The sequence below is a fragment of the Chiloscyllium punctatum genome, chromosome 44 (assembly GCF_047496795.1).
Source record: "Chiloscyllium punctatum isolate Juve2018m chromosome 44, sChiPun1.3, whole genome shotgun sequence".
Taxonomy (NCBI): domain Eukaryota; kingdom Metazoa; phylum Chordata; class Chondrichthyes; order Orectolobiformes; family Hemiscylliidae; genus Chiloscyllium; species Chiloscyllium punctatum.
Window position 1 is genome coordinate 17,117,002 of NC_092782.1, and position 14,054 is coordinate 17,131,055.

General features: G+C 43.5%; 1 protein-coding gene across 1 annotated transcript in view; it reads left to right on the forward strand.

Moving 5' to 3' along the window:
• plxnc1 (plexin C1) overlaps window positions 1-14,054 on the forward strand; it is a 129,740-nt gene that overhangs the window by 60,653 nt on the left and 55,033 nt on the right. Inside the window, exons 12-14 of the mRNA XM_072562355.1 lie at window positions 223-284; window positions 8,950-9,089; window positions 10,395-10,583. Coding sequence (XP_072418456.1) covers window positions 223-284; window positions 8,950-9,089; window positions 10,395-10,583 — 391 coding nt within the window. The remainder of the gene's footprint in view (window positions 1-222; window positions 285-8,949; window positions 9,090-10,394; window positions 10,584-14,054) is intronic.

Sequence of the window (14,054 nt, forward strand, 5' to 3'; positions counted from 1 at the left end):
TTTACAGACACAAAAGACTGGGAATGGATTGGCATGAGAGTGGGGAGAGCCATAAAATTGTGTCATAGGGCTGCTTTGATCTGGATGGTGTCAAGCTTCTTGAGTGTTTTTGGAGCTACACCCTTCCAGTTTATTGTGGAAAATGACCATGTTACTGACGAATAAGCATCCTTGCTGCACCGGAGTGTGCAATCCAATTCTAATAAGGTCTTGTTTTAACAGTTTATAGTTGCGATGTCCGGAAGCCAGGCTGTGTCTTTTGTTCACCAGAAAGGATTTGTACGGTAAGGAATACTCCAAGCCAACCATGGTTTGTGTTTGAATTATCTAAATAAAGCTTTGATTGTGTGTTGTTTATGATTATGAATGTGAATGAATCATTTCTAGGAATTTAACTTGCCTCAGTCCCAGGTCCTGCGATATGTGCATGACTGACCATTCTATCTCTTCTCCATCTTTAATGATCTTTCCAGCCCTGGGTCAGCTAGACTCATGGTTGGAGTCTGGTGATCAATTCACCAAAACAGGTATTCTGTTAAGAAGTGAATAACCTGGAGTAGAGAGAGTTTCTCCCACATCTTTACACTTCCTTCCTCAGAATTATGTTTCATTTATTGGATGTGGGCATCACTGTCAAGATCAGCATTTTTGCTCATTTCTAACTGAGTGGCTTTCAGAGGCAGTTAATCATCAACAGCATTCACGTGGGCTTGGAGTCACATCTACATCAGACCAACTAGGGATGATAGATTTGGGGCTCAGTGGTTAGCAGTGCTGCCTCACAGCACCAGGGTCCCAAGTTCGATTCCAGCCTTGGGCGACTGTCTGTGTGGAGTTTGCACATTCTCCTAGTGTTTGTGTGGGTTTTCTCCGGGTGCTCCGGTTTCCTCCCACAATCCAAAGACGTGCAGGTCAGGTGAATTGGCCGTGCTAAATTGCCCATAGTGTTAGGTGCATTATTCAGAGGGAAATGGGTCTGGGTGGGTTACTGTTCGGAGGGTCAGTGTGGACTGGTTGTGCCAAAGGGCCTGTTTCCACACTGTAGGGATTCTAATCTAATTTCCTTCCCTAAAAGTCATTGGTGAGTCAGGTGGATTTTTGCAGCAGTTAGATTAGCTTTTAATTCCGCAGTTTTTAAAACTGAATTCAAATTTCACCAACTGTCATGGTAAGATTCAGATCCATGTCCCCAAAATATTAGTCCAGACCACTGGGTTGCTGATCTAATGACATTACCACTATGCTTCCCTCGTGTGACTGCATCTTACTCTCTAGCCTTGCACTAAATACTCTCAGATTGCAAGCAGTCTCTATGCATAAGAATGCAACAGAGTAGTGCCACCATGAAAGTATCTGCACAAAGATTACAATAATTAAATCCAACAAACAGATTGCCTCTCAGTTCCTGTCCAACATACAGGAAATGGAGAGAATTCGAGAGCTTTGGAACTCAGTGAGCTGGCTGGAACAATTAACATCAGAAATTGTTGAGGGGTCAGAATTGGAGAAACACAGAGCTTTTGGAGAGTTCGTAGAGTTATATATTGGTGCGGCACAGAGGGAGCCATTCAACCCCTCAAGGCCATCATGGCTCCTTGCAAGAGCAAAACAGCACGTCCTGCTCCTCTACCCTTGCACCAGAACCCTGCCATTTATTTTTCTTTTCAGCCTTTATCCAGTTCCCTTTAGAGTTTAATCTGCCTCAACCACTTCTCAAGGCAGTGTATTCCAGATCCAAACCATCATTGTATGAAACAGTTTTCTCCTCATGTCCCAATCAGCCTAAATGTCTGTCCTCTTGTCTTCAACCATTCTGCCAATGGGAACAGTTTTTCTCTCTCTACTCTGTGTGGAGCCTTCATGATTTGAAAACTTTGATCAGATTTCCTCTTAACCTTTCCTACTTTAAGGAGAACATGCCCAGCTTTTCCAATATACCCATTACTTAGGTTCCTCGTCCCAGGGAGCTTTCTCTTTCTTTTCCTGTTTGATTCTTCTTTCCATGTTGTCTCAATATCCTTCACACCTTTCTGAAATTGCAGTGACCAGGATTGTATACAGTACCCCAACTGGGGTTGAATCAATGTTTTATAACTGTTTTGCTTTTATTATCTATGCCTGATGGTCTACATCCCAGGGTACTGAAGGAGGTGGCTCGAGAAATCGTGGATGCGTTGGTGATTATTTTCCAGAGTTTGATAGATTCGGGATCAGTTCCTGTGGATTGGAGGGTGGCTAATGTTGTACCACTTTTTAAGAAATGTGGGGAGAGAAAGCAGGAAATTATAGACCAGTTAGTCTGACCTCACTGGTGGGAAAGATGCTGGAGTCTATTATGAAGGATGAAATTACGACACATCTGGATAGTAGTAACAGGATAGGTCAGAGTCAGCATGGATTTATGAAGGGGAAATCATGCTTGACTAATCTTCTGGAATTTTTTGAGGATGTAACTCTGAAGATGGACGAGGGAGATCCAGTAGATTTAGTGTACCTGGACCTTCAGAAAGCTTTAGATAAAGTCCCACACAGGAGGTTAGTGAGCAAAATTAGGGCACATGGTATTGGGGGCAAAGTACTAACTTGGATTGAAAGTTGGTTGGTTGACAGGAAACAAAGAGTAGTGATAAACGCCTCCAGTGGGGTACCGCAGGGATCAGTACTGGGACCGCAGCTTTTTACAATATATATTAATGCTATAAAAGATGGTATTAGTAATAACATTAGCAAATTTGCTGATGATACAAAGCTGGGTGGCAGGGTGAAAAGTGAGGAGGATGTTAGGAGATTACAGGGTGACCTACACAGGTTAGGTGAGTGGTCAGATGCATAGCAGATGCAGTTTAATGTGGATAAATGTATGGTTATCCACTTTGGTGGCAAGAACAGGAAGGCAGATTACTATCTAAATGGAATCAGTTTAGGTAAAGGGGCAGTACAAAGAGATCTGGGTGTTCTTGTACACCAGTCAATGAAGGTAAGCATGCAGGTACAGCAGGTAGTGAAGAAGGCTAATAGCATGCTGGCCTTCATAACAAGAGGGATTGAGTATAGAAGCAAAGAGGTTCTTCAGCTGTACAGAGCCCTGGTGAGACCGCACCTGGAGTATTGTGTGCAGTTCTGGTCTCTAAATTTGAGGAAAGACATTCTGGCTATTGAGGGAGTACAGCGTAGGTTCACGAGGTCAATTCCTGGAATGGCGGGACTACCTTACGCTGAAAGACTGGAGCAACTGGGCTTGTATACGCTTGAGTTTAGAAGGCTGAGAGGGGATCTGATTGAGATATATAAGATTATTAAAGGATTGGACACTCTGGAGGCAGGAAACATGTTTCCGCTGATGGGGGAGTCCCGAACCAGAGGACACAGCTTAAAAATAAGGGGTAGGCCATTTAGAACAGAGATGAGGAGAAACTTCTTCACCCAGAGAGTGGTGGTTGTGTGGAATGCTCTTCCCCAGAGGGCAGTGGAGGCCCAGTCTCTGGATTCGTTTAAGAAAGAGTTGGATAGAGCTCTCAAGGATAGTGGAATCAAGGGTTATGGAGATAAGGCAGGAACAGGATACTGATTAAGGATGATCAGCCATGATCATATTGAATGGTGGTGCAGGCTCGAAGGGCAGAATGGCCTACGCCTGCACCAATTGTCTATTGTCTATTATTGCCTATGTTTATTAAGCCCAAAATCCCATGTAGTACTTTAGCCACTTTCTCAACCTGCCCTACCACCTTCAACAAATGGTGTCTGTCTGCACTTCTTTTACAATTGCCCCCTTTCTTCCATCACCTTCAGTTACGCAACAACAAATATGATTGAGGGTTTTGAAAATTATGGATGTGTTAGAAAGGTAGATGTGGTTGGAATGTTTCCATTTATGGGAGACTCCAAAAATAAATGCTATAAATAGAAGACGTTTACTGATAAATCTCAAAGGGAAATGGGAGAAAGTACTTTACTCAGAAAATGTGGAACCATGAATATTTATTGATGCAAACAACTTTGATGCTTTCACAGGAAGACCTTGTGGGGAAAATAGATAGAAAGATGTGCTGACTTTAGTCTATGTGATTAATAGCAAAGTCACCTCGTTGGTCATGCCAGACATTGTCAGATTATGTGGGACTGGACTTGAGAGAAGAAGAACATAGAACTGGACAGCACAAGAACAGGTCCCTTGGCTCATGATGCTGTGTCGAACACGACACCAAATTAAACTAATCCCCTCTGTCTGCCCTTGGTCCATATCCCTCCATTCCTTGCATATTCATGTGCTTATCTAAAAGCCTTTTAAATGCCCCTGTCATATCTGCCTCCTCCATCATCCTTGGTAGTGTGTTCCAAAAACCTACAAGTTTCTGTATTAAAAAACTTGCCCTTCACATCTTTGGTAAAGTCCAACTGATATAAATAGTCAATATATGTTCACTGGTTTGCCTCCAGAAACTTTTGTGATATTTATACATTATGTTATGAACCAGGCCAGACCCCCCCCCCTCAAAATATTTTAAGAAGTTAGCCTAGACCTAACCTTTTCTTATTTTAAAGGCAGATGTGAAGTGGGTGTTCCAGGTTGGATACAACTGGTTAAACCACTTGGCTTTAAGTAAAACACAATTTACTTAAACACCACAGTTAAAACACGAGCAAAGGAAAGCAGAATTTAAATCACTTAATTATTGGAAATCTTAACTGACCTTATATAGTAATTATTACTAATTAACTGTTCCAATACAGCAACATTCCATAAACACACCCCTTGGCAAAAAGGTAAATTCAAAAACAGATTCTTACAGGCCGGAGGGAACAACATCCAGAGAGAGATTTCAGAGAAAGTTAGAGGACTCCTTTACTGAAGCTTGCAACTCTAATCCTGTTAGAATTTTGTAGGCTTCTATGAGATATCCCCGCTCACTCTTTTAAACTCCAGAGAGTATAATCCTAACTGATCCAGCCTCTCAGCCCTACCATCCCAGGTATCAGTCTGGTAAACCTTCACTGCACTCCCTCCATCGCCTGAACATCCTTCCTCAGATAAGGAGGCCAGAGCCACACACAACACTCCAGGTGTGGTCTCACCAAGGCCCTGTACAATTGCAGTGAGACATCACTGCTCCTGCACTCGAGCAATAGGGTAAAGGAAAGGGACTGGGTGGGTTACTCCTCGAGGGTCAGTGTGAACTTCTTGGGCCTCATGGCCTGTTTCCACACCATAAGGGCTCAATGATCCTATGATTCCATGAACTCTTCGGAGGTCTCTCATCCTGTGACTGCTATAGCTAAAAAAAATCTAGAAAGTCTGAACTGTGTGAACTGGCCATTTCCCTTCCATTGTTAAACTATTTTAAGAAAATCCAAAGGCCTCTTAAAACTTAGACTCTTCAGCAGCTCTGCCTTTACAACCTCTCTTCAATAAACCAGGGACAAAATAACCTTGTTAAAGTGACAGCATCGTAATAATTAACATGCTGCGAAGAAAGCAAATGGTATGTTGGCCTTCAGAGTGAGTGGATTTGAGTACAGAAGCAGTAATGTCTCACTCTAATTGTACAGGGCCTTGGTGGGACCACACCTGGAGTGTTGTGTGTGGCTATGGTCTCCTTACCTGAGGAAGGATGTTCAGGCGATGGGCTTACTCGACTGATTCCTGGGATGGCAGGACTGAGAGGCTGGATCAGTTAGGTTCATATTCTCTGGCGTTTATAAGAATGAGCGGGGACATCTCATGGAAGTGTACAAAATTCTAACAGGATTAGACAGGGTAAACACAAGAAGGATGTTCCTGATCACCAAGGAATCCAGAACCAGGAGTCCCAGTCTCAGAATATGGGGTAGGCCATTTAGGACTGAGATGAGGGGAAATTTCTCCACCTAGAGCCTGTGGAATTCTTTGCCTCAGAAAGTGGTTGAGGTCAAAACATTTAAGGTTTTCAAAAAGGAGTTAGATATAGTTCTTATGGCTAAAGGGATCGAAGAGTGTGCGGAGAAAATGGAAATAGGCAACTGAGTTTGATGATCAGCAATGATCGTATTGAATAATGGAGCGGGCTTGAAGGGCCGAATGGCCTACTCTCATTCCTATTTTCTGTTTCTATTAGGCAGAAGGAATAAGAGAAAATTCAATTGGATTATAAACATCTGGAGATGCCTGCAAAATTCCCATGTTGTATATCTTATATAGCTCTTATAAAGTTTTAGGCCTTGTTCCAATAGTCATTTGAATGTGGTAGAAGTACATAGAACATAGAACATTACAGCGCAGTACAGGCCCTTCGGCCCTCGATGTTGCACCGATCAAAGCACACCTAACCTACACTAAGCCACTATCCTGCATATACCTATCCAATGCCCGCTTAAATACCCATAAAGAGGGAGAGTCCACTACTGCTACTGGCAGGGCATTCCATGAACTTACGACTCGCTGAGTGAAGAACCTACCCCTAACATCTGTCCTATATCTACCCCCCCTTAATTTAAAGCTATGCCCCCTTGTAATAGCTGACTCCATACGTGGAAAAAGGTTCTCACTGTCAACCCTATCTAACCCCCTAATCATCTTGTACACCTCTATCAAGTCACCCCTAAACCTTCTTTTCTCCAATGAAAACAACCCCAAATGCCTCAGCCTTTCCTCATAGGATCTTCCTACCATACCAGGCAACATCCTGGTAAACTTCCTCTGCACCCGTTCCAGTGCCTCCACATCCTTCCTATAGTATGGCGACCAAAACTGCACACAATATTCCAGATGCGGCCGCACCAGAGTCTTATACAACTGCAGCATGACCTCAGGACTCCGGAACTCAATTCCTCTACCAATAAAAGCCAGTACGCCATATGCCTTCTTCACTGCACTATTTACCTGGGTGGCAACTTTCAGAGATCTGTGTACATGGACACCAAGATCCCTCTGCTCTTCCACACTACCAAGTATCTGACCATTAGCCCAGTACCCCATCTTTTTATTACTCTTACCAAAGTGAATCACCTCACACTTAGCTACATTGAACTCCATTTGCCACCTTTCTGCCCAGCTCTGCAGCTTCTCTATATCCCGCTGTAACCTGCCACATCCTTCCTCACTGTCTACAACTCCTCCGACTTTCGTATCATCTGCAAACTTGCTCACCCAACCTTCTAACCCTTCCTCCAGGTCATTTATAAAAATGACAAACAGCAATGGTCCCAAAACAGATCCTTGCGGAACACCGCTAGTGACGGCACTCCAAGATGAACCTTTGCCATCAACTACTACCCTCTGTCTTCTTCCAGCCAGCCAATTCCTAATCCAAACCTCCAACTCACCCTCAATGCCATATCTCTGTATTTTCTGCAGTAGCCTACCATGGGGGACCTTATCAAACGCCTTACTAAAATCCATATATACCACATCTACCGCTTTCCCCTCATCTACCTCCTTAGTAACCTTCTCAAAGAATTCAATAAGGTTTGTGAGGCACGACCTGCCCTTCACAAAACCATGCTGACTATCCTTGATCACATTATTCTTATCCAGATGTGCATAAATCCTATCCCTTACAATTCTCTCTAAGACTTTGCCCACAACAGAAGTGAGACTCACTGGCCTATAGTTACTAGGATTATCCCTACTCCCCTTCTTGAACAAGGGAACCACGTTTGCTAGCCTCCAGTCCTCTGGCACTACTCCTGTAGACAAAGAGGACACAAAAATCAAGGCCAATGGCTCTGCAATCTCCTCCCTTGCTTCCCAGAGAATCCTAGGATAAATGCCATCAGGCCCAGGGGACTTATCTATTTTCACCCTTGCCAGAATTTCCAACACCTCTTCTCTACATATCTCAAAGCCATCCATTCTACTTATTCGTGCCTCAGTATTCATATCGACAACAATGTCCTGTTCCTGAGTGAATACTGACGAAAAGTATTCATTCAGTGCCTCCCCAATCTCTTCAGCCTCCACACGCAGCTTCCCATTACTATCCTTGATTGGACCTATTCCTACCCTAGTCACTTTTATTCCTAACATACCTATAGAAAGCCTTAGGGTTTTCCCTAATCCTACCAACTAAGGACCTCTCATGTCCCCTCCTTGCTGCTCTTAGCTCTCTCTTCAGGTCCTTCCGGGCTACCTTATAACTCTCAATCGCCCCTATTGAACCTTCACGCCTCATCTTTACAAAGGCCGCCCTCTTCCATTTAACAAGGGATTCCAATTCCTTATTAAACCACGGCTCCCTCACACGACCCTTTCCTCCCTTTTGATTACTTTTGATTACTTATTTGCAGTTAATCGATGAGCCTGTAAAGGATTTGACATTATGGTGTCAAATACAGCCCACATTCCTGATGAAAACTTTATGCTCAAAACGTCGACTCTCCTGCTCCTTGGATGTGGCCCAACCAGCTGTGCTTTTCCAGCACCACACGCTTTGACTCTGACCTTCAGCATCTGCAGTCCTCACTTTCTCCCAGTCAAATACAGAGGGTGACTAGGAAAGTATTTGCTGTGGTTCAGCTAATAGCACACCTGTCCCTGGCTGAACCAGAAGATTTATGGGTTCAAGGCCAATGCCAGAGGCACAAGCAAATAATCAAGATTGACATAGCAGTGAGGGAGTGATACACTGTCGTTTGTGCTATCAGTCAGATCACAGATTATACTGAAACCTTTCAGGAGGGTACAAAAATCCTGCAGTACAACGTGAGGAACAATTCAATTCTACCCGGGATCTTAGCCAATATTTATTCTTTGGCCAACATCACTGAAAAATTGATTATTTTGTCATTTTTCACATTGTCTTTTGTAGACACCAATTGATTTCCCCTTGTTCCCTACATTATAAGACCAACTGCACTTCACAAGTACTTAGGTGGCTGAAAAGTATTTTGGAACATCCTGAGGTCATGAAAGGTGCTATAGAGGTTTCCTTTTCTAAGCGATCATGATTACTAAACCTGTTTTTTAATCAGGAACCAGTTGTTACGGCTGTGACACCGAACCGTGTATATATTTCTGGGGGAACCAGTGTCACCATCACTGGGACTGGTCTAGATGTTGGAGCGAGTGCTAAGATTCACATTAATGGAATAAATGATTACATTACAGCCAAGTAAGTGCAAAATTGGAACAAAGTAAGAAGAATAATTAGATTTGTTTTGATAATTCTTTGACTTAGTGCAATGACATGAAAGAAATGAAATTGGGCAAGATGTCGACCCACCAATGAGGTCATCTGTGACCTACACTGACCTTTGTCTTATATTGCTTTCAAAAATCTATAAATACCAGGTATAACATTAACACTTGATTGAGCAACAACAGCCTTTTGGTGAAGTAAGTTCCAAACTTAAACTGTTTAAGACAATTAGAACCTGAAAGGGTTAATTGACATTCATTGTAAACCCCACCCATCAGTATATAAAGGAATGATCTTGGGAGGAGCTATTGTGTGTGTGGATGTTAATCAGTGTTGCAGGATCAGTTGCCAGTGCTAAGCTCAATGTAGTTAACAGTAATGTGTACTTAGTCTGAAGTCCAGTCTGAAGTCTCACAAGAGACTATTATGTAACTCATGTATAATGTAACTAACTATTAAGTACTCTGTAATAAACCTATTCTATTTATTAATATTACACATAAATTTGCTGAAAATTAAGTGCAGATATCCATCCCCTTTTGCTGCCAATAAATTAGAAGAATGCCAATAAGAAGGATTGGTGGCAGAGAATCTCCTCAAGGTATTGCAGGTGATTCAGGGGCTCAGTGGTTATAGCTGCAGCCACATTGCACCAGGGACCCAGATTCGATTCCAGCATTGGTTGACAGTCTATGAGGAGTTTGCACCTTGTCTGTGTGGGTTTCTGCTGGGCCCTCCAGTTTCCTCCCACATTCCAAAGATGTGCACGTTAGGTGGATTGGCCATGCAAAGTTGCCCGATGTCCAGGAATGTGCAGGCTAGCTGAGTTGGCAGTAGAAAATGCAGGGTTACAAGGAGGGGTGGGTCTGGGTGGGATGCCCTTCAGAGAGTCGTTGTGCACTTGATTGGCTGAATGGCCTGCTTCCACAGGGGAGGGATTCTATTATTCCAATTTACATGACCACAATGTGTGTCATGCTGACAAAGGGCAGATTTTGCCATTTCCACCAACTTATTTTACTCCTGAAAGATATGGCTTCAATTTTTGGACTAATGATAAGTGAAGCACTCGCAATCCACATTAGCTTTGTTTACAGAGGAAGAGTGTTTATAACGTAGAGTAACAGTTGTTCTGACTCTAACCATGATGTACTTAATCTGTTTAAGGAATTTTTCTCATATAGCAGAGATACTTGATCATAAAAACAATCACAAAAAAATTAGGTTTTAACAGTGACTATTAATGGTTATTGTTCTACAATGTATTTTCTCACCCAGATCGAGCAGCTGCACTATTATGAGTAACACCTCAATAAACTGCACATTGCCAGAGTCATCCCGTGGTAAAAAAATACTGTGTTTGTTGTATGATTCTGAGAAGAGCTGTATGGCGAACAGATCTACTGTACTGCACTATGTCAGACATATCTCCATTAAAAAGGTGCACCCAACAGTTTCCTGGGTCAGGTAGGTTTCCTGGTGGGGGTGAGGGTGGGGGTGGGAGGACGAGGAATTGTATGTTTAGATTGTTTCAAATCTTATTCCAGGCGATTTTGTATTTGAACCTTACATCTTTCCCAGAGTTCTGCGCCAAATTCCAAACCATTCAGATCTTGAAATTCAATTAACATTTCAGTAACTTGTCTGGTAAACAAACAGCAATCCTGCGTCAGGTCAAAGTTGTGGCCATGTAGCCAATCTCTGTAGAGTACATGGAGCATTCCTTGTTCCAGTCCTGCACAAGTCCCTCCCACAATGCTTTCTCCAGTACAATGATGGCATTATGGGTGCTGCTACCCTCTCTCGTTCTGAACTGGAACAATTTATGGATTTTACTTCCAATTTCCATCCTGCCCTCAGCTTCACTTGGTCCATCTCCAACTACTCCCTTCCCTTCTCCTTCCCACTATTTCTGTTTCCATTTCTGGGGAAAGGCTGTCCACCACTATCCACTACAAACCCACGTACTCCATAGTGACCCTGATTACACATCCCTCACATTCTGCTTCCTGGAAGGACTCCATCCCAGTCTCACCATTTCTTCATCTAGGGTATATTTCTTCTGATAATGCCACAATCCACAGGGGCCCTTAGAAATGTCCACTTGTTTTGCACAGCTGTGAATTCTCTACCAGTGTAGTTGACAGGGCCCTTAGCCATGTTTGACCCATCACCCGCACTCTGGTCTCACCCCTTCCCTTCCCTCCCACAATAATGATAGGGTTCACTTGGTCCTTACTTACCATCTCAACAGCCTCTGCATCCAAAGGATTGCCATTTTTGTCACCTCCAGAAGGATGCCATGACCAGACACATATTTCCCTCCCCTCCTTTTTCAACATTCTGCAGGGACCATTCCCTTCAGGAAGTCTTGGTCCACTCCTCCTCTACTCCTTACATCTCCCCAACTCCCATGGCATTCTCCCATGCAAACACCTGCCCATTTACCTCCTCCCTCCTCACTATCCAAGGCCCCATACTCACCTTCCGGGTGAAGCTGCGATTTACCTGCCCTTCACTCATTCTAGTGTACTGCATTCGCTGCTCACAATGTGCTCCTCTCTACACTGGGGAGACAAAATGTATACTGGGTGACCGCTGCGCAGAACTCCCCATATCCTGATCGCAAAAATGACTCTGAGCTTCCAGTTCAGCGTGCTATTTCAACACACCACCGTGTTCCCTGGCCAATATCCCTGTCGCAGGCCTTTTGCAGTGCTCCAGTGAGCCAGTGCAAGCTGGAAAAGCAACATCTCATTTTCCACCCTGCATCCTCTAGGACTCATCATTTGAGTTCAATACCTTTTGAGCCTGATTCCATCCTTCCATGTTTTTTACTCATCCCCACACCCAGTCCTGTTATAAATTGCCTTCAGCACAGACTAGCCATTTCACCTACTCTTCGACTTATTATCACATTATATAGGTTGATTTCAGTATTGCTCTCCCATTCGCCCCTCCTCTTAGTTCTTATTATCACTTATTCAGGTTTTCCTCTGTCCAGGCCTGCTGTCCACAGTCTCCTTGTTTACCCACCCCTTTCATATTTCTCTCGCTTTCTCTCTCTTTCTCAGCTCCATCTCCACTTTCCCCACCTCCCCCCACCTCCTCCACCCGACAAACTCTGTCTTCAGCATAAATACCACATTTTTCTCACTGCTAACTGTTCCAATGAAGAATCATTGGACTCGGAACATTAAACTTTGTTTTCTTCCTACAGATGTGGCCAGACCTGCTAAGTTTCACTAGCAATTTCTGTTTTTGTTTTAGAACATGGAACAGCCATCTCCCCATGCTTAACTAGAATCAAACAGTCTCAAGCACAACAAATCTGCAAATGCCAGGCAGTTGTGACTGCTATCTCAAAAGGGAGGCCAGATAACATAGATAGGGTTCTAAATTAATATTTTGTGTTGGTGTTCAGTAGTGAGAAGGATGGAATGGGTATGGAAAGCAGGGAGGTGGTCTCTTATTCGATAAATCAACAGCAACCATGAGGAGCTTTTGAGTGGGTCGGCAGAAGTTACATCTCCAGGGCCAGGTGAAATGTGTACCAGGTTGTTGAGTGAGGCAAGGCAGGAAATAGCATGGGCACTTGCAACAATGTTCAATTCCTGTCTACCTGAGGAGAGATGACAGAGGACTGGTGGACAGCCAAGGTGATACCATTATTCAAAAAAGGAGCAAGGGACAAACCAGGAAACTACAGGCCCGGTAGTGGATAAACCATTGGAAGTAATTCTGAGGAACTGAATTAATCTGCATTTGGAGAGGCAGGAATTAATCAAGAACAGTTGGTGTGGTTTTGTTAAGGGAGGTCATGTCTGACCTGTTTGAACTTTTCAAAGAGATGAACATGTGTGTACATGAGAGAAATCCATCTGATGTAGTTTTTTTGGACTTCAGCAAGGCTTTGATAAGGTGCTGCATGGGAGATTGAGAGCAAAGGTAGGAGGCCATGTGATCCAAGGAAATTTGTTTAATTGGATCCACAATTGGCTGATGGGCAAGAAGCAGAGCGTGATGGTTGTGGGATATTTTTCTGACTGGAGGTTCAGTGGCATCACACAGGGGTTAGTCTTGGCACCCTTGCTGCTTGTGGTTTCTATAAATGATTTAGACTTGAATATAGGAGGGATTATCAGTAAGTTTGGAGGGTCGGTAAGTAGTGAGCAGGATAGCCTTAGGCTACAAAAAGATATGAGTGGTGCTGGAAAAGCACATCAGGAATCCTGATGAAGGGCTTTTGCCCGAAACGTCGATTTTCCTGCTCTTCGGATGCTGCCTGACCTGCTGTGCTTTTCCAGCACCACTCTAACGTTGACTCTAATCTCCAGCATCTGCAGTACCCACTTTCGCCTACAAGAAGATATGGATGTGCTGGTCAGATGGACTGATCAGCAGCAAATAGAATTCAATCCAGATAAATGTGAGGAGATGCACTTGGACAGGACAAACAAGGCAAGGGAATATTTGATGGATGGTAGGACTCTGAGAGGTGTCAAGGATCAGAGGAGCCTTGGTTTGCATGTATAGCCGTCCCTTAAAGTATCAGGACAGCTGGATAAAGTGGTTAAGAAAGTATATGCTATATTTGCCTTTATTATTTAGGCATAAGTGTTAAGAGTAGAGAATGCTATTGGAATTGCATAAGACATTAGTTAGGTCACAGCTGCAGTATTGTGTGCAGTTCTGGAATTCACATTATAGGAGGGATGTGATAACCCTGGAGAGGAGATTTGCTACGATCTTGCCTTGGCTAGAGTTTCAGTTCTGAAGAGAGATTGGACAGACTGGGGCTGTTTCCCTTAGAGCAGAGGAGATTAAGAGGAAACACGATTGAGATGTAAATAATTATGAGGGGTATAGATAGGAAGACAGGAAGAAACTTTTCCCTTTGATGGAGGGATCAGTGACTAGGGGCATAGCTTTAGAGGG